Consider the following 25,761-nt stretch of genomic DNA (forward strand, 5'->3'; position numbering starts at 1 on the left):
ACTTAACAAAAACAGCTGAAGAGATTCAAGACTTACTCAGGATCTCTGTTCAGAGGATACAGTACATTGTGTCAGGGAAGGCGTGGTGATGGGAAGAGCCCCCAGCTGTGGTGACAGAGTGTTTGCTTGAGGATGCAACAATTTGGACTAAAAGTCAAACCCAGAAACAATTCTCCAATCTCATTCATATGATCTTATATTTTCCAGCTAAGAACCCTATCTAAATAGCTTCACAATCTCCCCAAACAGCACCATCATTGGGAAGAAGTGTGCAAATGTGTGGGCCTGCGGGAGCATTTCACCTCAGACCTGATGAGCAGGGACGATTTGCAGCCTTTCTGCACTCCTGACGATGGCCTTTACTCTTCAGTCGGCATATGACCTGCTGAGAGGCACATTGTAAGCTCATAACCTGTGTATTGCTTAGGTTTTTGTTAGCTTGACACTAACTACTACCATGTGAGAAGAGAGAAATTCAATTGAGAAAATGCTGCCGTGAGACTGACCCTAAGATAAATCTGTGGGGGCATTTTCTCAAGTGAGAATTAATGTAAGAGGCTGAGCCCACTGTGGGTGCTGGGATCTGGAAGGTAGATTTAGAGCATGGAGAGCAAGCCTGGGGGCAGCATTCCTCTTTGGCAGGTGCCCTCCCTGACTCCTTTCATGACAGACTATAAATTGTACGATGAAACGAACCCTCTCATCACCAATTTGCTTTTGGTGCTGGTGTTTATCGTGGCAATAGAAGCAAACTAGAACAACTGGCCTTTCCTTCCTAACAGCATGCCTATATATCGGTGTTGCCTATATGCCTCCATTATAACACTTGCCCACTTACGTTTGAGCCCACGTGGTATGACTCACTAAATACAGAGCATTAATAAAAATCTGGACAAGTTTAATAAATTTCTAAACTATTTTTATGGAACTACATTTCTTTTTCCACTATTTTTTCTTAGACATCCTTTTCTGCCTTAAAAAATTTTTGTGTCTGTATGACAGCTGTGCAGTGAGCATCCAGGGGTAGGTATGTGTGCCATGGCATGCGTGTGGAGGCCAAAGGTCAGCCTTGGGTGGTGTTCCTCATCTTGTGTCTTGTTTGAGTTGGAATCTCTTGTTATTTGCCACTGTGCAGGCCAAGCTGGGGGGCTGGCAAGCTGGGGATTCTGTTACCTCTGTGACAACATTGACATAGATGTGCTGGGATTACAGATACACACTAATATACCTGGATTGATATAGGTTATAGGCTCTGGGGTTCAAACTCAGGTACCTCATGGTTGTTTGTCAGTCTTTGTCCTGGTTGAACCATATTCCTAACCTCCTCTCATTTGTGTATTAGTACAGAATCTCATTAGAATACACAATGTTATCTATATTTATTTACTTAAATTGAATATTGAACTCTGGACACTGATCATGCTAAGTAAGGTTCAACAACAAATCATTCCTTAAGTCCTAAGTTATTATTTTTAAGAAAATCCTTCTACTTCAACCATGGAAGTCTGAATTTTAAGAGGATAAGAATAAAAATAATTCTAATTATCCATATATAAGTTGTGTCTACTCCCTTGTTCAATTGAGCTCATTTTAACCTATAACTTTTGCTAAATTAATCAACAAGGTACACCTGCATTAAAATCCACTGTGTCCATTGTGGGATATCTTCAGCAACAGGGACTTGCCTTTAATTCTTGGAGGTAAGTAGGTGATCAAGAGCAGCAACAACAGCAGTAACTAGTTTATATCATTTTGGGTATCTCCTAGTTTCCTTGCCCAGCAATTCCAAAGGAGGTTTTTCATGCCTGGTTCTTGAGGTTTTGGCTTTTGATTTTTGTTGTTATTGTTTGCTTTTGTTTTTTGTTTTTTTTTTTTTTAGACAGTCTACGGTTCTTGGGGAGATTATTATCACCTCAACTGGTGCCACTTCATTTTAAGATATAGGTAGTAACACACACACACACACACACACACACACACAAATATACAATTTTAGATACATATAAAATAATGATTCCCTATATATTTTTCACATTGCCTTCCGTTGAAGCTCCCTCCCCATTTCCCATTCTCCTCTCCATTTCCCCTGTATCCTTCTATTTCTCTATGTGGGGTTCTCCCCAATACAGTCCTTTTTTACTTTCCTGTTTGTGTAGTTACTCCAGGTACAATACTCCCACCTGAAGAAGGAGAGATAGGAACCACAGGTGAAAGGGACGCATGCTGTTTGTCTTCCTGGTTTTGGTTATATCACTCAACATATTTTCTAATTCCATCCATTTATCTAGATAGTATCTTGGTGGTAACCAATAGCTGTCTAATTAGAACCAAAGTCTTTTAACAGGGGGGCAATCGCACTATAAACGTAGCCAGCTAAATGTAGCTAGTAAGGGCATAATCCCACAGGAGAACCTACTACTGCTGCTTTGCTTACCCAGTCTAATTCCGAACTACATTGTAAATATGTATCCTTCCACCCACAGATAACAGCAGACTGTCCCTCAACAAAGAAGTTTCTTTTTGTAGCAGAAGGAGAGCATTGCAGCTAGAACTGCAAAACAACTCCTGCACCTAAGATTCAGAGGACATAGCGGAAGAGAAAACAGAAATGTGATAAGAACCAGGAAGTCTGCTCGGAGACTGTAGCAGGCCTGCCTAAACAAGTCCTAAACAATTTCAACACTGGTTAGCATCCCAGTGCAGAGGGTGGCCCCATCTAGATGAAGGTTACAAGCAATGAATGACTGTGGGAATAAGAATTACTACACCCCAGGGATGAGCCCCTGGTTGGTTATCCAATGCCAAGTGATCAGTCCTAGAAACACACATGCCAGCATCATTGAATGGACTCAGGCTTGTATTTTTATCTTTATTGGACTGATGTCTTAGTAATAAAAATGATTTATTTTGTGGAAATGCAAAATTCATGTGTTATTTGCTTAATCTGTTATCTTTCTAAAATCATGTTGTCTTTCTTACAGCAGAAGTGCATACTAATATACTCTATGGTCACTTTTACATTATTTTCAAGAAGTGCTTCAATATGTCTGTGTAGCAAAAGGAAATGAGTGCTGGAGAGATGGTTCAGTGGTTAAGAACACTGGCTGCTCTTTCAGAGGACCAGGGTTCTATTCCCAGGACTCAAACATGGCAGCTCACAACTGTGTGTAAGTACAGTCCCAGGGGACCATATATCCTCTTCTGACCTCAAGAGGCTCCAGGGATATACATGGTACTCAGACATACAGGCATATGGAAATATATATATATATATATATATACATATATATATATGTATATATATATATATATAATTTTTAAGAGAAAAAGCAAATACATTTTGGTCTTTACAGAAAATCTATCCGTATAGGCTCAGACTTTCAGTTGAAAACAGTAAGTTTGGGTTATATAAACAAATGTCTCTAAGAACGCTTACTGGAGCAAAATCACATCAAGAGCAATGAGAGTTATTTAGTTTCTTGTAGCTACTGTGAGAGCAAAGTAAAAGGAAGTAGTTCTCAGACACACTATTTAAACCACATTCTTCTTTTTTTAACCTCATGAAATTAGTCTTAAAAATAGTTTCCACATCCTACAGGGAAAACTTTCCCCAAGAAATTTCTCAAGGTATCCACATGTTTAAAATAAATACATTTTAATATTTTATACATGAATAAGCACGAATATCTTAGCTTTATTATTTGGATAATTTTCTCATAGATGGCCAGACTGAAATATCCAGTCCCGTTTTGATGAGGTGAAAGCAATTTGCGGTGTTAGATTAAAAAGGCTCAGTATTTGAAAGCAGCCTGACAATGCACAATACCAGTATTTATTAATTTCACAGTATCAGTGAAGTTTACATTCGAGTTGGAAAGGCAGTAAGAGAGTTCAGTAATTGCAAATAACACACTCTGGAATCCCTCCCTGGAAGCAGCCAACGTTTCCAGTTCTTTATAAATCTCTTCACCATGCAACGGATTATTCAGTACAAATTACTTGGGTCAAATGTGCTGAATTATTCAGGTTGCTCATTGAATCAAAGTATTTACTGATTGACTTCCGTATGGTAATTTGTATCCTAATAGGTACATAGATAAGAAAATCATAGATGATTTTTATAGAAAGAAAAATCATCTTACTTTTCAAAATATTAATTTTTATTTTTATTATGTGTATATGTGTGATGTGTGGGTGTTTGCTGTATGTGTGCAGATGCTGGTGGGTCCCCAGGAACTGGGGTTACAGATGCATGTAAGGTATCTCTCGTGGGCTTTGGAAACAGATCTCAGGTCCTCTGCAAGAGCACCAAGCACTCTTCAGCACCCAGCCATCTCTCCAGCCACATCATTTTCTTCAGTAAATCATTTTAATGGGCTTATGTAAGAATCAAGTTTTACCCCAGCTTATAAATTTAAGTTGTACTGACTTAATTTTTAAATATGTTCAAACGGAATAACTGCCTACTAATAACTTTTCATATTAAGTAAATTATTTTTCAATGGTTTTGTCTTATGCTATGAGGAGTACTCAGGAAACGGGAAGATTAGAGAAGCCTGTGAAAAAACGGTCCTAGGCATAATTTTGTTTTGTTTTGTTAACTACTTAAGCAGCGTGGAAGCCTCACATGGTACTATATCCCTGGAATCCCAGCACACAGGTGGAGGCCTTTACATATTTAAGAAATCTGAGACTAGCCCCCAATACTCAGGTACGAGGTCCTGCCTGCTAGCAAGTCTTGTAACCTCAGCCCTGGAGAAGTGGGACAGGTGAATTCCTGGGGTTCAATAATAAAGCAGCCTCATGGTGAGCCACGGTTCTTCCTGAAAGATCCAGTCTCTCAATAAACAAGGTATGAGGAGGGGACGGAGGGGGAACTGTGATTGGTATGTAAGGTGAATAAAATTTTTAAAATAAAATCAAATAAACAAGGTATAAAATTAAGAACATAGGAGGCAGTTTGTTACTGCCTGTTGAGGAGAATAGCGATACTATATAGGGCTGTCCTTTTCCACCTAGTTTCCTCAAGACTCTTACCATAAAGAGATACAATATATTGTATCTGTTGAATCCTCATTGCAACTTTGGATTAAAACCCACTTAATAATGACATAAGATCATTTCATTGTTCTAATGAATCAAATTTCCAAGTATTTCATTGAAAATTTTTGTATCTATATCCATTACAATAATTGGTCCAGGGTTTTTCCTTTTTTTTTTTTTTTTTTTTTTTTTTTTTTTTTTTTTTTTTTGTCCTCATCATTTCTTTTTGTTGCTGTTGTTTTTGAGAGCTTTTCTGGAAAAATCATATTGGAGTCAGTTCCCTGGAGGGGTGCTAGAAACTGGCAGTGAATCTATCTGTTCCAGGAATATTCTTGTTGTGAAATTTTTCATTACTGCCTTAGCCTCATTATTTCTCAGACTGTGTTTGGTCATCTGCATTCTTTTGGTTCATTTAAATAGGCCACATGTGTTTAAAAATTTATCTATTCTATGTTTTTCAACTTGTTGAAATAGTCCAAAATTTTCTCTAATTATTCTCTGACAAAAATCTGTGAAATACCCTACGGTTAATCTCCACTTTTATTAAATTGCACTTCCTTTTGACTAGTGAAACCATTTGTTGACTCTGTTACTTTCAAAGAACCAGTTCCCTATTGTTTGACCCTTTGTGTTGTTCTTTATGCATCTCTGCACTGCTAACCATCGTTCTCCACGCCCATTCAGTCCTTGTTTGGCTAGTTTTCTTTTTCTAGGACCAAAACCACATGACTAGATTGTTTATTTGAGATCTCTTTTAAGATGCACTAACACAGAGATAAAGATTTCCTACTTATAACTGCCCTCATTGTGTCTCACGGGTTTTCATTATTCAAGTTTCATTTTAATTTGTTGCGAGAATTTAAAAAAAAATCATTTCTCCCCTGTTTTCTTTAGTAGCCAAACCAATCATTCAAAAATATATTGTTCAATCTCCATAGTTTCTTTTTGTCTATTGTTCTTTTACTAAGATTTATTCTCGCCTATGGAGGGATACTTTGCTCAGTCTAGATACAGAGGGGGAGGGCCTCCGTCCTTCCTCAAGTGCTGTGACAGACTTTGTTGACTCCCCATGGGAGGCCTTACCCTCTCTGAATAATAAATGGATTTGGGTTGGGGAGAAGATGGAGGGGCGTGGGAGGACTGGAAGCAGGAGGAATTGGAATTGGTATGTAAAATATGATTGTTTAAAAATAAAATAAAAAAGATTTAGTCTTACCAGCCTTTCACGGTTGTGATTTTATCTCTCTTCTTGGTGTGGTTTTCTTCTGCAGGGCTGACTTAGTTGTTTGCTATAAATTGTTTTAGCTTTTGTCTATCATGGAATGTCTTTGCTTCTCCTTCAGTTTTTAAAAACAGTATTCTGGGTACAGCAGTAGTTTGGCAGCTTTGATATACATTTGTCTCTTCTTTCTTTGCCTGAAATTTTCTGCTGAAGTTTTGGTGTTACTCTGATAGATTTCTCACGATGGCACACATGTCTCATCTTCCTGCTGCACACTTAGATTTTTAACAATGTGATGATATGGAGGAGGCTCTCTTGGTCTTCTACAGTGAAGTTCCATATTTGTCCTCTAGTTCTTTACTTAAATAATTTCCTCAGGACATTTCCTACTTTTTGGTGGTGACTTTTTACCCCTCTGGGATCTGTAACTGTATTGTCACTTCTTCTTAACTTCTATAGCTCTCTCTGTCTCTCTCTCTCTGTCTCTCTCTGTCTCTGTCTCTCTCTCTGTCTCTCTCTCTGTCTCTGTCTCTCTCTGTCTCTGTCTCTCTCTCTCTGTCTCTCTCTGTCTCTGTCTCTCTGTCTCTGTCTGTCTGTCTGTCTGTCTGTCTGTCTGTCTCTCTCTCTCTGTCTCTCTCTCTCTCTCCTTGTGATATCGGCTCTCCTCTGTGGCCTTACCACTTCTTATTTGCAGATGGCAGAAGAAGCTTCCCATCTTACCCTAGAAGTCCCCTGCATCCTTTCCTTTGCTGTATATCTATCTGTTTACTTAGCTGTTTAAAATGCATCAAATGAATGAGCAATATATAATGCATATATTTATAAATATATTTGCTACCCAATGCTCTGTACTGTGTCTTTGCTTCTAAAAAAGATACACACTAAAAGTTAATAGTGTTGGCTAAGGCAGTAATTGCAATTGAGTGTCACAAGTTTGCCAACCAAGTGTACCATTATCAAGAAATTCTGGAAATTCTGTGACTTGTCTCAATTTTGCACAATTACATCCTTTGTAACAAGTAGGAAGTGAAAAAAGAGAAAGACTTGGCTAGGTAGTAGAGGAAATCGCTTTAAATCCTCTTTGAGAACCACATAAACCAATTACAATAAGAAAAACTTGCAGTTTGGTGGCATTTTAACATGGTTTAGTAAGAGTTACATAAAACCACGAATGCTTTTGATGTAAAATTAGGTTAATAATTTAGTCTTTCTAAAAGAGAATAATAAACATATGGAAAGCATTATAAGGAAAGGCACACTAGCTAGAGGTCTATTAAATTTAAGAAAAAGCATGTAGTATTTCTTCATGAGAAATATTGGCCTTTCTGCTCTGTCTCTATGCTAGCAATTAACATGTGACTGTTATTTGTAGCATTGGATCTCATTTGTTTTACCCTACTTTACCCAATTATGAAGGCTCAAAACATTTTAACAGAGAAAAATGAGCAATTGTTTTATATTAAGTAGATTAACCAATTTGTTAAACTAGTGTTTTATTTAGGGACTTGGGGAATATGAAACAGAGTAAAACTCAGGTTTTACATAAAATTGGAGACACATATATAGGTCCATGTATGTTTCTTTCATTACTAAATTATTGTACATTTTATCACCTCATTTTCTTGCTCTATTGCTTTTGAGTAGTTATAAATATTCCACACTTGTATCTATAATCAGAATAATTTTTCTACATTAAAATATCTGATAATTATGAATTATTAATGTTCACATACCCATGTGGTCCTCTGAGTTACATGTTTAAGCAATAAAAGACACATAAAACCTGAGAATCCAAGAAAGGCTCCTCAAGTAGTTGATTCACTGTGCTTTCCAGACTGAGGGGGACATTCCTTTTATCACTCCCTTTGTTTCCTACCACGATAGCCAAGTTTCTGCTTAGTACATGTCTCTTCGCCTAATAGTAACTTCTAGTTTGGAACACTGCAAACAGTTTCTCCACCCCTGAATTAAAGCAAATGATATCCACTCAGCCTCCACCACAAATTTTACTAGAAACCACTTCAAAGATTCCATTAAAATGAAGTATGGCCGCTGCCTCCTGAAGCCAGGTTAGCTGTGTTCTTAATGAAGCTGGGCTCTCTCATTTCCCCTGCACTGAAACATTAAGACTTTTTTTCCAAGATTTTTGTTTCTTGTTATCTAAATTTAAACCTGCCTCTTTTATTGTTGTTTCTATTAAAAGTTGGGGTTAAAAATAGCCTCTGGTAGATTTTTCTTCATGTAGGTCTGTTAAAGACTGGCACCCACATCTGTCTACAGAGACATCCCAATGCCACACCCATCTGTCTTCAGTGAATTTAAAATTATAAAAGACTGAAAGATTGTCTAAATTATGCAGTTACCAGAAAGTGGGAGTGTGTGTCTTTCTTTGGTTGTCGATATCTCATCAAACTATATGCAACCATATAGTATCATAGGAAAACTGATACATAGGAAAAGAAAAATAAATAAATAATTTTGAAACATTAGCTTCCTTTGCCCACCTCCGCTTTTGACCATTTTCTCAATAGTTCATTTATGCACAATATATTTCTTAATATACAAATTTCTGTGACACTTTTTAATCTGTATGTTTACACTGAAACTACAAATGAAGTCCTTGCATTTTACGGAGTTGGAAGAATATCACTCCTTTCCCAGGCCATCTTGCCTCCCTTCTGTCTTCTGCCTTCCATATATACATAGAGCTTATCTATATTAGGATGGGTATGACAGACTATATAATCACAGGTTCTTAGAGCTTTTACAGATGACAAAAGGAGTTACTGAGGACTACAATATCCACCTCTTCTCTGATGAACACACACACAAATTGCCAAGAGCTTAGCTTAAAGAGAAATAGATTAGAATCCTTTCAGAATGTGATTAGAAATGAAGGGTCCTACTGATCCACAGCTATTTGAAAGTAATTCAACTTTCAAATTCAATGTAAAGCCAAGCTCAAAACTCATGAGGGCTACGAAATTTATGATGCACAAAGAGAGGACTTCTATCTATCTTTCATGTATAGTCAATGCCATGAAAAATAAGCATGCTTATCTTCCTTGCATGGGGAGAATCGTGCCGTTGCTGTTTATCTTTTGATTAAGAGTGCGTTCTTTTGAGGAGTCTTGGACACAAAGATTTTTTTCATGTTCACCACGTGCTTGGATGGAAACATGTATAATGTTCCCCTATATGACCAGCACGGGATTCCAATGTTCCCCAATGTATGCAAAGAATGCAGAGTATGCCACTCAACAAATCAAGTTCTCTAAACCTCAATCTAATCTTTCACCCCATCTTCCCAAGATATTTGCCTCAGTGATTATTTTTTATATTCTTAAAACACACACATCCCTGGGAATTACTTCTTCTTACTCTGTAGGTTAATTTTAACAAGTACAAACATATATAATAGCATTCTGAGAAATGCATTGTGACTAGGTCCCATCACTGTGCATCATATAATGTATTTACACAAACCACAGAGTGGATCACTCTGCATGGCCTCTTGATTCTGTAAAATGAAATATATGAGGTTGTACAAGCATAATATTGCACTGATTCTCAGTGGGCTTTTTAGCAGCAGTAGAACTGGGCTTACTGCTCAATATTAGAACACTGGCCTAGCATATATGAGGAATCCCCAAGTTTGATGGCCAGAATCAAACACACACATAGAAAAGAAAGGAAGAAAGAGTTTAAAAATACATAAACCAAAAATATTTGCATACTTTAGTTGTCAATACTAGTTGTAAACACCATATTTATACAATTATATATCCAAGTTTACAATATATTTATATGTACTAGACATGACTTCTGTGGTGTATTGTTCTATATTAGCAACATACATGTTTGATAACAGCAGCATCAGAGCACATGGCTAATCATCCCATTAAGGCATCACAATGACCACCAGATCCCTTGGAGAGAATAGCTTTTCAGCACTAGTATCATTACATAAGAACACTACTGTATGTGTAATTTGTGGTTTACTTAATCGTTTTAAATATTTAATATAAATATAAAATAATAGCAATATATAATACTGCTATAATTCTGCAGATATGCTTTTCTTAACAATTAAAATCACAATAGATATAAAAATATTTAGTACCTAAACAAGCAGTATTAATAGGTAGACAATGAAGACTTTTGTCTATATTCTGAGACTCTACACTATAAGCCTTTATCCCCAATAACCAAACTACCATCCATAGACTCATAAGCATATTATATAAATAAGTTACTACTCATAATGTGAAAATATAGAAATAATAAGTAAATATTAGACTTGTGGGAAAAGCTTAGGCATGTGCTCAGGAGCACATACCCTGAAAAATCATGAGTTAATCGTTTTTTCTTCTCACATATAGAACACAAGTCAAATAAGCTCCTCGCATTATCTCTAAACATTTGTTGATAACTGTACATGTTGGAATTGTAACATTAAAATTTACAAACTGGCTTTCAGTCTTGCCAAAACAAAACTAATAGTAATATCTCTGTCAAAAATTTAGCTGTATAGATATCAAATGAGTCTATTTTTTCATACAATTAAGAAAATTTGAAAATAAAATCATTTAAATTTATTCTTTAGATAATCACACTTAGAATAGCATATAATTTAGTGGTTCTTAGTACTCTAACTTTTTATATATTTTTTTCCTTAAACAACATAAAGGGATCTATTTGACTGAAATAAACAAGAGTTCTATTAAAAGTGAGGTTGTGGGGGGCTGGAGAGATGGCTCAGTGGTTAAAAGAGCATTGCCTGCTCTTCCAAAGGTTCTGAGTTCAATTCCCAGCAACTACATGGTGGCTCACAACCATCTGTAATGAGGTCTGGTGCCCTCTTCTGACCTGCAGACAGACACACAGTCAGAATATCGTATACATAATAAATAAATAAATAAATATTTTTTTAAAAAAGTGAGGTTGTGGGCTCAGTGGTGGAGTGCTTGCCTAGCACGCATAAGGCTTTAGGTTCAATTCGTAAGTACGTGAGCGTGCATGCAATGTGAGCTTGCAAACTTTAGAAAAATGCTTTAATAAAATAGTTTCTGCTCCCACTCCACATATATTCATCATAGAGCAACCCAATTAACAAGAGACCCCTTGTTTCATGATCACAACAGTGCATGCTACTGTTTTGTGTCTTTACTTCTCAACATGCCATAATATTCAACTGCATTAAATTTTATAGTTGAGGTACATAAACATTGAAATTAGAAGACATAGATCTAATATAATTTATACTCTAAAAATTAAAGATCACCAACTTGGCCAAATCATATAAATAGTAATGAGACCCCCATTTTCCTAAAAAAATATATATAGCATTTACAAATATTTTATGTGTGTAGCTGTGTTGAAACATCATATTCATAGAATCTTAACATAAACTATACAATACATATTTAATACATGTTTAAGCATTATATTTGATTTGCATTTAATAAATTTATTTCACTAAAACTCTCACCATGCTTATATCATAGATAACCCTACATTCCTATAGCATAGCATGCCATAGCATGAGACTACAAATACCTGAAGAGCTGTTAGGATATTTGCGAGTGCTTGTCCATAGGTGTCATGGCAGTGAACAGCAAGAGCCCCTAGAGGGATTTCCTTCATGACACTTTCCAGCATCATCTTCATGCTGCCGGGGGTACCCACTCCAATCGTGTCTCCCAAAGAGATCTCATAGCAGCCCATGCCGTACAACCTCTTTGAGACCTGCGGAAAGGCAAATACTGGTAAGAAAATGGAAATAAGCTGACTCCAACCCTGTGAGTCGTGAGTAAGCATCACCTAGAGATAAAAAATTACAGTGATGATGAGTTTGCTTGTGGAAAGTGTTTGCTTCAGTTTACCGGTCCTCTTTTATGGACATTTAAGTTTTAAACCCTGGATCAATATTTTGGATGAAATTGTTGTTATATTGTCTGTCCAAGTTTGTTTTCATATATGCCCACCCATCTATCTATTCGTGTAAACTGTAATTTCATATAAATTTCTCAACTGTAATTGAAAAGAAGCATTGAAGGTCTACATAGGAAGTAGTGTTTCTTTGGGTATTACATCAGAGGTCATGAGACACCAACAGTAATTTCAGTTCTGATGTTAAGTAGCTTAGCAATAACAATCACTTATTAATCCTAGCTTAAATGTTCTATCTCATGGGTGAAGGTGCTCACGTCAGATAAATTTTAAGTTATCTTCAAGTCTAGCAACCAACACTGCAATGAGAAAGCAGTGTGGGCTGTGCAAAGACAGCATGGTATTTGGGCAGAGGTCCTATAATCAGACAAGTACGGATTTGACTATTAGCTCTCACCCAGATCATCCCTTTAATACTGGTTTGATCATGAGAATAATCTACTGGTGCTTCAATTACTAATTTGCCGAATAAAGATGACAAAATGTCTTCATCTAGAATGCTTTCCAAAGCCATGACAGTATGCTCTCAATACTTACAAATAACCATGACATGCTTGGCTGCAAAATAAAATAAAGAAAAGGATTTTTGTTTATTCAACTTGTGCTTGCCCAGAATCACCTTATTCCAGGGCTGTGGTAGCTGATGGGACTGATGAGAAAGCAGAGAGGACCAGGACCACTTGTTTGTTTGGTTGTTTGTTTGGGTTTTCTTGTCAATATCATGGATATATGCAGAAATCAAACTAAAATGAAACTCTGGACAAAGAGTCTAAAGGACAGTGGCCACTGGCCTAGAGCTTTCAGTTAGAGGGGAGGCGGTGCGAGTGCCTTGAGATGAAATAACTTGAAAAGGGTGAGAGGGGAGAGTCTAAAATGTGTTTGGAAAAGCACACACACACACACACACACAAAGGTTCCAAACCAGTGAAGTGTGAAAGAAGAGAGCATTCCAAAGCAAGGAAAAGTCAGATGTTCAAGAGAGTGCCACGAGCAAGCAAAGAACAGAAGCATTAAGTGTGAAGAAGGCTGAGCGTCTGCAAAAGTAATCACGTTTCAAATAGTCATTTCAGAAAGAAAAGAATAAATTCACAAAATGTATTAGGCTAGCACAAAGACCTCTGCAGCATGGCCACTGATGGTGATTTTTTAATACTTCTAATCTGTCTGCAAGACTTCAGCAGCACCCCAGTTGTTATGATATAAAAAAAAAAAATGAGTATGTAGGTCTTCCATGCTAGAACAGTGCAATAGGGGGACAAACAGTCTGGTGTCTCCAAGAAGTGGATATAAGTCTTAAGGCCCAAAATCAAGTCCTTTGGAAATATTCCTTTAAAAAGACAATGTATAATGGTCTGTGCAGATACATAACACAGTCTTGGATGCAAGTAAAGTGATATAAAACCTAAGCTTCATTATTTCCTAATATATTTGCCTCTTTAATCAAAGACCTTTAATAAAAGACATAATGAGCTAGTCTTCATTTGAAAAATATTCAGTAATCTTCATAGTTCCAATGAGTGAGCAAAAAAGGAATTACTTCAACAGGACTAAAAGTTCAATTTACATAACTAGGGGTTTACTAATGATGTAACATTTACTGTTTCAGTGTTATATTATAAATTTAAGAAAAATTACAATCTTAGCAAAAGTTTACATTAATATACTTCATCTATAAATAAGTTTCCAAACTAATTTCCAAAGTAGAGTATTTGACATTCATTGATATGAATTATTGGTAAAGAAAGAGTTAGATACAATAAGTAGATTTAATAAGCCAATAGTCAGATTTTTAATGACTACAATCTATTTCCATAAATTTCCATCATAAGAACATAGCCCATATAGTAATGAAGATCACAAATGAACAGAAACCCTGAAACACATGCTCTATGTAAGTATGAAGGAGAAAGAGCTGCACACATGTGTGTGCACAACTGTCTGACACTGTGATGGGACATGGGAAAAGCATCTCTTTGGCCAAGGTCATGCACAAGCAAGACAGAATTCTTTACTCTTTGAAGTATCTGAATCATGACTCAATTATCACCCACCTTTAAACAGTTATAGCTGATAGGTCTATGTTGAAATAAAACGACTAGCTATGTAACAAAGCACATCTTCAGTGAAAATTTCTTAGCCATACTTCTCTTTGGTCTCAGCTACTGAAATTTAATAAACAATAAACTGTCTAAATTTACCAGTAATACTCATCATTTTACCAGTAACCATAAAGGCTGGAGATATTTCTTACTTCCGCAACTTTCTGTGGTGTAATGCTTCCTTCATATGGACAGCCCAGGGCACAAGACACATACCTACATTGAAAAGACAGAACAATATGATATTTCATTTCCAAATTTCCAAATAAATACCAAAAATACATCAAGCTATAGCAGTGGTTCTTGACCTACGGGTCTTGATCACTTTGATGGTTAGAAACCCTCTCCCAGAGATCACCTAAGACAATGCAGCATATCAGATATTTACATTATGCTTCATTATAGTAGCAAAACTGCAGTTATGGAGTAGCAACAGAAATAATTTTGTCATTGGAGGTCACAAGGAACTGTACTAAAGGGTCACAACATTAGGGAGGTTGAGAAACATTGTACTATAGCATCATATAAATATCCAAAGCAGGAAAGACTAGTTAAATGTATTTGTTTAGAATGTTATAAATTGCATATCTAAATAGCCAAGTCTTTAGAATTATATAGAGCTGACATGCAAAAATGAAGTTTCTCTCCATGCATCTATCTGGATATTCTGACAACAAATAAGATAGAGCCATTATTCATTTCCAACTTCAGGAAGCAGCCACCACCCCAGAATCCACCTTATTTCTCTCATGAACTTATCTAACTTGCTTCAAATAGAGTAATGTCTAAGGGGTTTAAAGGTTCTGGATAAGACATTCTGTGAGCTCCCTCAGCAAGTCATTTCCAATTAAAGATGGTGGTTCCTTTCCATGTTATTATCAAGCTCGATGACAAGCCTATTGTAACTATTTTCAGCTTATCACCAACCCCACTTTACCAAAACATCCTCAGACACTCTTACAACGCAGTGTTAAAATAATGCATCATTTGTCTGGTGTTCAGGGTGAAGAAAGACACCAGGGGAGTGGGGAGTGGTGGAAGCGGGGTTGGAGCTACCGTTCTTGATCTAGGATAAGAAAGCTTCTAGATAGCACATGCTGTGTTTACAAAGGAAGCTAGACTTTGAGACGATTCCAAACTATTCTGAGGCACTCAGAATATTCAGAAAAAGTCCTGAAAAGTGAAATTTGATTTTTTAGAAATCAAGTTTTCATAAAGTGGCCATCAGAGGGAAGGTAGGAACAAAAAGAGAACATACTAACATGTTCATTGATCTAAGCTGTGATTCATTAGAAAACTCAAAACGAAATTTCAGACAGAATTTAGATACACACTGAGTGGGCTAGTACACACTGATTGTCAGATGTAGCTTCATTTGGAGATATTAATATGCATAAAATTTAGGTTTAAGGATGGAATAGATAAGCTGTTTGACAAGCCCATCACACAGTTCAAAAGATAAGAAAGGAGAATTCAAATTTGTTGAAATATAGCTTGCTCTTCCAGTTCTTATATAAACTTTTATCAACATTTTAGATAATTCTTAAAGTGTAACCAAGATACATGAGAAAAATGGCATAGAACTAGAGAAAGTTGTATAAATGAGGAGAAATTCCAATCCAGTGGTTATTACAGTATTGTGCAAAAACTGATTGATTACATTTGTTCTAAGTTCCAAACATTAATATGTGACTAAATATAAGACCTAATAAGACCTAAGGTGCCAGTTATATATTTGATATTTTTGACAAGGTTTATCTGTATAGCTTTGGTTATCCTGGAACTCATTCTGCAGATCAGGCTGGCTTTGAATTCACAGAGATCTGCCTGCCTCTACCTTACAAGAGCTGGGATTAAGGGCATGTGCCACCACAGCCTGCCTCATATTTTCCTTTTAACTAAGTTAAATAAGAAAAATAGTGCCAATAAACAACAGTAAATTGAAATTGTTCAAAACATGCATCCCATGCTTATTCAGCTTATTGCTAGGCCATGACTCTGTTCCGCTGGCTCCTAAGGCCTAAATCGCTATATGGGTATTTTCATTCATTTCTCACCAGTGGGCTTCCAAAGTATAAAGTTTTCTGGTTTCACCTCCGCTGAACTTTATTTTCATAGGACCTTGCTCAATTTTGTGCGTGCCTTCTTTGACTTATTTATGCATGGAGTTACTCACTACAAAACAAACACAATATTCCACAAACTATATCTTTATCTGACTTTAAGATACTTAAATTGTACAATTAAAAAAAGCATCTTCAACAGATAGTGCTGGTGTAACTAGATGTCAACATGTGGAAGAATGTAAAAGATCCACATCTATCACCATGCACAAAACTCAAGTCCAAGTGGATCAAAGACCTCAACATACATTCAGTTATACTGATTGATATGGGAGAATTGTCTGTATTCTGTCAATCATGTTTTAAATAAACGCTGATTGGCCAGGCAGGAAGTATAGGTGGGAAAACCAAACAGGAAGTAGAAATGATGCTAGGAGAACAGGAGAATTCTGGGAAGGAGGAAGCTGATTCCTTCCAGTCCTGCGCAGATCACTGAGGAAGCAGGATGTGACCTGCCCCGCTGAAAAAGGTACTGGGCCATGTGGTTAAAATAGATAAGAATAATGGGTTAATATAAGTTACAAGAACTAATAAGAAGCCTGAACTAATGGGCCAATCTGCTTTATAACTTATAGAGCTCTCTGTGAATTTCTTTGGGGCTTGCCAGCAGTGGGGTACCAGGTGGAAACCCCAACAAGCAGGCCCTGATCATGTTACACTGATCCTAACAGAAGATAAAATGGGAGGTAGACTTGAACACATTGGCACAGGAGACTACTTCCTAAATATAACACCAGTAGCATAGACACTGAGAGCAACAATTAATAAATAGGACCTCCTGAAACTGAGAAGCTTCTGTAAGGATATGCTAAGATAAAACTGCAGCCTACAGACTGGGAAAAGATATTCACCAACCCCACATCTGACAGAGGACTGATCTCCAAAATATATAAAGAACTGAAAGAAATAGGAATCAAAATACCAAATAATCCAATTAAAAAATGGGGTACAGATCTAAACAGATAATTATCAATAGAAGAAACTCAAATGCCAAAAGATATTTAAGGAATTGCTCAACATCCTTAGCCATCTGGGAAATGCAAATCAAAATAACTCTGAAATATCATCTTACACCTATCAGAATAGCTAAGATCAAAAACACTGATGACAGTTTATGCTTGGGAAGATGTGGAATAAGGGGTGTTGGTGGGAATACAAACTTGTACAGCCACTTTGGAAATCAGCATGGTGGTTTCTGAGAAAATTGGAAGTCAATCTACCTCAAGACCCAGTGATACCACTCTTGGGCATGTACCCAAAGGATGCATGCAGATTCATATCACAAGGACACTTGCTCAACAGTGTCCATAGAGGCATTATTCGTTAGTAACCAAAACCTGGAAACAATGTAGATGCCCCTCACCCAAAAAATGGATAAACAAAGTGCAGCACATTTATACAATGCAGTATTACTCAGCAGAAAAAAAGATGCCATCTTGAAATTTACAAACAAATGGATAGAACTAGAAAAAAAAATCCCAGACTCAGAAAGATAAGCATGGTATGTACTCACTCATGAGTGGATATTAGACATAAAGAAAAGGATAACCAGACTAGAATCAGCCAATAAGAAGCTAGAGCTAAGGTGCCAAGCAGTGTTTTAATTAATATAGTTTTCTGTGTGGTTATTTTGGTTCTGGGCAGACAGGACAAACAAGTGGCTCCTCCTCCAACAAAATATAAACCTTTAACCTCTAAGTAAACATTCTACATATGAAAAAAATATGTCAAAGCAGATGTCTGAGTTTTAGTTTTATGTACCACATTTCAGTAATCAATTATTTCATGTTTTCTTGCAGGCCAAAATCTAGGCCTGTTTAATGGTGGAAGGTAAAAGGTAGCTTTATAAGCATCTTCTGCTACTAGATGGTGGTGCAAACACAAGCAAGTTCCTGAAAGGGAGACTGTGTGGTGGAAGCCATTCGATAGTCATTCAGATGCTGGCCCCTGTGCACCTAGAAGCAGAACTCTGAATATAGAGACTTATTATCCCTCGAAATAAGGCTGCCCTCACCTTCAAGGTCAGGATCATAATCCATGTGGCATCTAGCCTCAGGCAGCAACAAGAGCAAGACATACAAACTGTGCAACATGATTTAGATAGATGGCTTGGCTAATTCAAGTTGAAAAATGGATGTTTTGAATAAATGTGTTGGGCTATAAATCATTCCTTGAAGTGAAAGCTGAGGAAGACTGCCCTCCTTTTTTGGCAGTTGGGGAGGTTGCCGTTCTAAAAGTTGGATGCCCAACAGAACTGAGCAGCCAATTGGAAAACGTTGTATAGTGAAGGAAGTCCCTTACCTTTACAGTGAGTATCTTCCACTAAAGAAATAGATCACTAGTATCTCTGATGCAATATATTTTGGAAACAAAGCACACTTGGTTTAGGTTGCTTTTGATTGACAGGTAAAAAGGTAAATAAGGATTGCACTAATTGTGACGGGAAGAAAGTCTGATGCCTCACCTCTTTCTGGTTAGTAATAAATATTATTTACATTATAAGAACAAGGTATTAGAATAAAACATTAGATTGCACAATTATCTTTGCTTTCTGAACATAAATAAAATCTATGCATTTTTAAATATTATTTAATTAATAATTTGCCTTATTCTTTAGTCTCATAATTTCATTTTAAGTTTTTTTCTGGAAAGTTGAGAATAAATGTCACAGACTCTGTTCACAGATATATAGTCTTGCATTTTGTAATCTTTTGAAAATAGATAAATGACTTAGGCTCCTAGTAAACAAGGGAGTGATACACTTATGCCTCACATAGCTCAGATGTCAGAGGTAAAATGGCAGCCCATATCACTCTGCCCAGACACATGTGTTTTGCTTTGAACTAGACTTTTTATTTTATAATATACATTTATAAGGACATGAAGTTGGAGGACGCATGCAAAAGTGAAGAAGAGGTAAGAGGATTTGGAAATAATGGGTGATTAACATGATCAAAATATGTGTGTGTGTGTGTGTGTGTGTGTGTGTGTGTGTGTGTAAGAATGAATAAAATACAAAAATAAAACAGAAAAATAGAATCATATTTAAATTCAGTGCTAAGCTGGGGAAGAAAATGAAGTGCTCAAACAATTAAGGATCACACTGCTGTAGTTGTATTTCTAAAAATGATGATATGCAAGATATTTATCAGTATGGCTATAGGATAGGGTCAATAATCCTATGGAAAATCCAGAAATAAACTTCAAATTGAGATAAAAGAAAAAGAAACAGTGTGTTGGGAAGCCCACATTTGTCTACATTATAACTCTGCAATAAGCAGAATTGTAATCCACTGATACGATTTTATGCTGTTTCCTTAACTTTCCAGTGAGAAACACTCTCCTCCAAATATTGTTCACATTTTGAAGTAGACAAAGTATGCCCTTTATTGTCAAGGTAAGAAAGGCAAGACAACTCAGTGATATTTGAATTTGAAGGTTTATAGACCATCTCTCTTTTTTATTGTGGTTATATAATTTGACCTTAAAATAAATACATTATTATGACAATGGGTGTGTATTATCTTGGATTTAAATTTTTTACAAGCTCTTTACATGAAAATTATCTATTAAGCTACAAAGATAATTAGACACTTTTTTAAAAGATTTATGATAGAAAGTTGAGAAGATAAATTTCAATAGAAAACATGGTGTGGTATACTCTAAATCTGTTTCTTCTCCCAATGGCCTAGGTTTAATTCCAATTGTCACAACTTCCTTCCTCAAAATGGCTTTAACATTCCATTGGTTGGTTTTGTGTGTCAATTGGGCACAGCTAGAGTCATGGAAGAGGAAGGAGCTTCAGTTAAGGAAATGCCTATATGAGATCCAGCTGCAAGACATTGTTTTCAATTAGTGATCAATGGGGGAGGGCCAAGCCCATTGTGGGTGGTGCCATCCTTGGGCTTGTGGCTCTAGGTTCTGTAAGAGAGCAGGCTGAGCAAGCCAGGGGAAGCAAACAATAAACAACTTTCCTCCATGGCCTCTGCATCAGCTCCTGCCTCCAGGTTCAAGCCCTGTTCGAGGGCCTGTTCTGAACTCCTCCAATAGATCTAGAAGTGGAAGGCAAATAAACTCTTTCCTTTCAACGGCTTTTTGATCATGGTGTTACATTGCAGCAATAGAAACTCTAACTAGTGCAGGGAGCAAGACAGGATGTGGTGCCATCTTGCAATGGCGGTCCTGTCTGGAGGCATCGCCAAATATGGAGTATAACCAGCAAGACAGGATGTGGTGCCATCTTGCAATGGCGGTCCTGTCTGGCTCCCTACAAACTAGGACATGCTTTATTATTATTTTTAAATTTGCAGTGCTGGTGATGATTAAGGCAAACATCTTCTCTTAGTAATTGTTGAATTGTTCCACCGCTATGGATTTTGCTCACCTCAACTAAAAGAATTACAAGGTACAGTTAAATCCATTTCCCAGAATGAATAGTAGTATCATCATATCTGAATATTTATATAATTATTAGAAAACAAACGACTGTCTTTCTTCAATAACAAACAATTTGTGGGGGGAGGGGGCGAAGGGTGGGAGGAGGGGGAGGGAAATGGGAGGCTGGGAGGAGGCGGATACTTTTTTTTCCTTTTCTCAATAAAAAAAATAACAAACAATTTATTGCAGGAACAACTCCAAATCTATGCTGTATCTGCTCACGTTGGAAGCAGACAAAAACAAGTGCTGATTTCCCCCCTTCCTTTGGTTCCACCGTGCTAATGGCCTCCTTATCTTCCTGTCTCTGTTCTCTACTACCCTGTTTTCTAATGGCTTGCACATGGCTCTATTGTAAGAGTCCCAGGACAGTGAATTCAGGAATGACATTACATGATATCTCAATTCAGAACAGCCATGTAAATTCCTAAAAGAGAAAACTGGCGTTTTGATCTATGACAATTTTTCCTCCTCTGTTGCCCTTAATGGGATTACTTATAATGAAAGCCAGCAATGTAGATACAAAGCAATATAGTTCCTACATGAAAAGGCAAAGGGTAAGGATCTCAAATATACCTGTGTTTACAGAAACAGCTCTAATTTACTGACATGCGTGAGTCTGATACAACATATAACCACATCTGGATAGCTGAATCTTAATGTCAGATTCACATCCAGGTCCCCTGGTATCAATCCAATTCTGTATTCCATAGGCTAGAAATGTGGTAATTATAATTAATGGGATGTAAAGTGATTACTATAAATAAATTTGGTTCATAGTATATGTATTCATAAATGGTGGTTTGTAAGTGAACTCTAAAAACAGATACTAATGGAATGAGTTGGGTTTCTTGAGTACCCTCGTACTGGGATGTCCATGTGCCTTGCAGAGCTGATAACCTCCTCGAACCTTCCCATACTTTCTTCAATGGAGCAGTTAATATTCTTCTTGCTAAAAGATTCAGAAGCAGCACCAAAAACTGCTATCTCAGTGGCCCCAGCAGCAACCTGAAAGACACAAAGTACAGCCCAATGCTAACATGTTCTAAAGTCTTGTGAATGGTAGCAGGAGATGGGCTACCCTAACGGCATGTCTGTGTTCTCATGTTACCTTAAGATATAAAGCCAGATTCCTTTCTTTTTGCCACTTACACTGTTTTGAAATGGAAAATCATTTTGTAGTAATACGAGTATTCCACAAACTACAATATTCTGAAGATTATGAGACACATAGAACACAGTGATGATGAACCAGTTAATTCTGTCTTTCATCATGTTATCCTCAAAACACGTTAACCATAATTATGGGGGGGAAACATGTACCCCACTAAAGCCTGCATTTTTTAGGAGAAGATTATTTTGAAATCTATTGCTGAAAGAGAGCAATACAAACTACTTGTTTTTCTTTTCTTCCTATAATCCAACAGAGAATGTCTTGCCAACAGAAAATATTTTCCCAATTCATCACTTAGATTTTGCTGTCTATTCCCTTTGCCCCTTTGTTGTATTTATACCACCATACTACACATGACCACTGTAATAATAATTTCAAAAGTCAAGCTTCCAGCATTTCTAAGATTCATTGGTAAGACGTCATGTTAATGTCTCACTCACTGACTAGGATTTACATGCCCTCATCTCTGATCGCCTGTTAATACATTAAGAAGGAAAAGAATTTATCGTTTTGCAACATTTAGTTTTTGTTCCACTGTTTAAATGTGAATTTTGAACAAATTAAATGAAAGTTCTATTTCATTAATAGAAATAATTAGTACAATTCCTTGCCAGGAATGTTAGAACAGAACTTTGCCTGCATTTTTTGTAATCTGAAAACCTCCTGTAACTATTATTGGGCTCATTTTACAAATGTGGCACAAAGTTTTTTGTCATCCAATCTCGGGTGTTAGTAACTTATTACACCATGCTTTGGTTATAAACCCACAACTCCCATGACAATATTTATTCTGTTATTAAACTATTGTTAGGATATATCCTGAGTATTTTCTCTAATAGAGACCTTCCCTTCTTTGGATGACTTGATGACAGCAACACTCTTTGATTTTATAATGCCATGAAATTATATCAAATCAAATGAAGGACAAACACTTCTAACAGCATATACACCAACAGTAATGTACTAAATAGGCTCATATAACTTCAACTTCAAGCAGCATAGGATCAGATGGAGAGCTTCAAACTCACTGACAAGAGGAATATATACTGGAACGTCTTAGAAACGAACATATGGAAAGGTTTTTGCATAAAAGTAATGTGACTCTTTGCTTATGTGTACTCATTAAAACTCTTATTTAAAGCACATAAATCCCTAAAGTACAGAATCATAATAAATAAAACAGAAGAAGGATAAGGAAGTCACCAGAAGCTGATGCAATGACAATGACTGGTTTTAAGCCAAGAGGAGAATCCATAGAAACAAAAGACTGGCCCCAAGATATTGACAAAACATTTATTTCAGGAATATTAACAATTATAATGCTTCATCAATAAATGTTTAAGATATACCCTATATTTGATTCTTAATAGGGAAGCACAAAATAAACTTTCAAATTTTCATCCTAAATAAAGAATTATATTTTTATTGTCAAATTCTTGAATAATTACACTGAGCGAGCTATATGGGGAACACGTTAGGTCCCCTAACAATGTCGTGGGGAATCTTGATCTCTGTGTTTATGTTAGTTTATCAGCAGAGTAATGAATTGAACATGACAGCATTTTAGCTTTCAAAGATCTTCAAGACAATAAAGGCAATTTTAGAAAAACAGTAGCAGACTTACAGCATGGTGAAATCCCTGAAGATTAGGTATAAGGACAGGATAGCGAACTCCTGGGTACCGATGAATGCCTCTCATCACTTCAGTGTGATCAGCCATCTTAAATACATAATAGTTATATGTAAGTATGGAACTAAGCAAGGTATCAAACACATTATTAGCCTTCTGCATGAGTTACACAGAAATGTGTTACATAGAAACATAGTTACATAGAAAACATGTTCTACAAATTAATGTCTGAAATGAGGTAGTCACATGTAACTAAGAAAAAGTATTTCTCACTAATATTGTGACAACAAATACACAATGTTTTGCTGTGTATTCTCCGTACTATCATGATTGTCTAATTCTTGAACTACCAAATGACTACAAGAAAATTGGTTAAAGAAAATGGCAGAAATCCTGGTTTTCTGACATTACCCCTTTAAACAGATACTGCTATGTGAATTAGGAAGGTCATGCCTTGTTATAGTGCATTTATGACAGTGGACTATGAACTAAGAGCTTTAGCATTGTGTATTAGTTTTGTGTTATTTTAAATCAGCTATGATGCTATTTCTGGTCTCTTATTCTTTCCCAAGTTCTCTTCCCTGTTGATGAAGACATAGAATATATTTATCCATCTATTTGAAGCTGTGTATACTGTGATTGTTCTAAGCAATATTTAGAACAATTATAAGTGTTTTTAGAGTGGAGACAATATTATGTGATTTCTAAAAGTAGGTTATAAAAAGGAGACACAATAAAACACCTGATATTTCAGGAGAAAGCCCCAAATCTCCTATGCAATGGCCATAAAATGAGGCAGACCTCCACAGAGAATATACATGAAGATGAATAGAGTCACCAAGCCAACAACCAGGGTGAGTTCCTATATCTGGATTAAAGCAACTTCAGATGACTCTAACCCCAAAGAGTTCAGTTTATGGCTGTGATCCTAGAAACTATGTAATAAAGATAACCACTCCATTAAGCCATGGCCAAATTCCCAATCAATAGACTTAGTGAATACAACATGTATTTATTTCTAACACCTAGATCTCAAATAACTCATTATATAGTAGTAAAAGCTAGAAAACTAAAAAATAGGTATCTTTGGTAGAGAGGATGCATGTGGCAGCAGTGTAAGCACATAATTTGAGGCTATGGTCATAAAGGAAGGAGGTGACCATACTCAGTGGCATGTCTTTGAATTGGGTTTATATTAGTCAGAACTGATTTGTCTTGAAGGCAATATAAAGGCAGAGAATGGGTATTGAAATAGTGAAATGACTGGAACAAATTCAGAATCAGAAATGAATCTTAGGGTGGTATAAAAGTTAGTCCATCCCTTTAAGAGACAGGCCCTGCCCACTCCCTCCCCCATCCACTGAGGCAGGCAGCTCTTCCTTCCTGCTTGCAGCCCCAGAACCTCCAACCCCACTAAATCAGCATAATACCTAACTACAATCTAAATATTTATCCTTATAGATAAGTGTCGGTCCCACCCTTTGTCAGAGAAATATCTCTTTCCATCAGATGGAGACCATTATAGAAAACCACAACCAGAGTACAGAGAACAAGTGTACAGTTACAATAAACCATATGTAAATTTATTCTTAAATTATTTTTTAATATATAATTTTTCATTCATTAAAAATTAAGTATATTTGCATAATAATAGGATAGAAATGCTAAATTCTTTACACATAAGAAGTAATGGTTTACTGAATATTTGATGATGCCAGCTACAAATCAAAATTTTTCAGTGCATTTAGAGTTGATTAATATTTTAAATTCAAAATAATTAATGTTTAAAATACTGTTTTTTATAAATACATAGCCCAAAATGTCAGAAATAAGTTTATTACCATTTCAGAAATTATTGTAGATTCTGTCTATATCCCATGCCAAAATGGAACTATTTTATAAAAATCTAGTCAGCTACTCAAAGAGCAATTCTTTTTCTATTAATTCTAGGTATTAAAGTCAGGACCTTGAAGATATTGAGCAAAAGTTCTAACACATCAAACAGTGTGTGTATATGTCTCTCTCTCTCTCTCTCTCTCTCTCTCTCTCTCTCTCTCTCTCTCTCTCTCTGTGTGTGTGTGTGT

The 25,761-nt window shown here is 36.4% G+C and overlaps 1 protein-coding gene across 2 annotated transcripts in view; it reads right to left on the reverse strand.

Moving 5' to 3' along the window:
* The window catches only part of Hmgcll1 (3-hydroxymethyl-3-methylglutaryl-CoA lyase like 1), a 118,671-nt gene that overhangs the window by 38,723 nt on the left and 54,187 nt on the right, over positions 1-25,761 (reverse strand). For both annotated transcript variants that reach the window (XM_026779307.1, XM_005347609.3), the window contains 4 exons: positions 23,672-23,767; positions 21,733-21,881; positions 14,469-14,532; positions 11,825-12,013 (listed from right to left, as the gene is read on the reverse strand). In XM_026779307.1, coding sequence (XP_026635108.1) covers positions 11,825-12,013; positions 14,469-14,532; positions 21,733-21,881; positions 23,672-23,767 — 498 coding nt within the window. The remainder of the gene's footprint in view (positions 1-11,824; positions 12,014-14,468; positions 14,533-21,732; positions 21,882-23,671; positions 23,768-25,761) is intronic.

Source organism: Microtus ochrogaster, chromosome 5, assembly GCF_000317375.1.
Source record: "Microtus ochrogaster isolate Prairie Vole_2 chromosome 5, MicOch1.0, whole genome shotgun sequence".
Classification (NCBI taxonomy): domain Eukaryota; kingdom Metazoa; phylum Chordata; class Mammalia; order Rodentia; family Cricetidae; genus Microtus; species Microtus ochrogaster.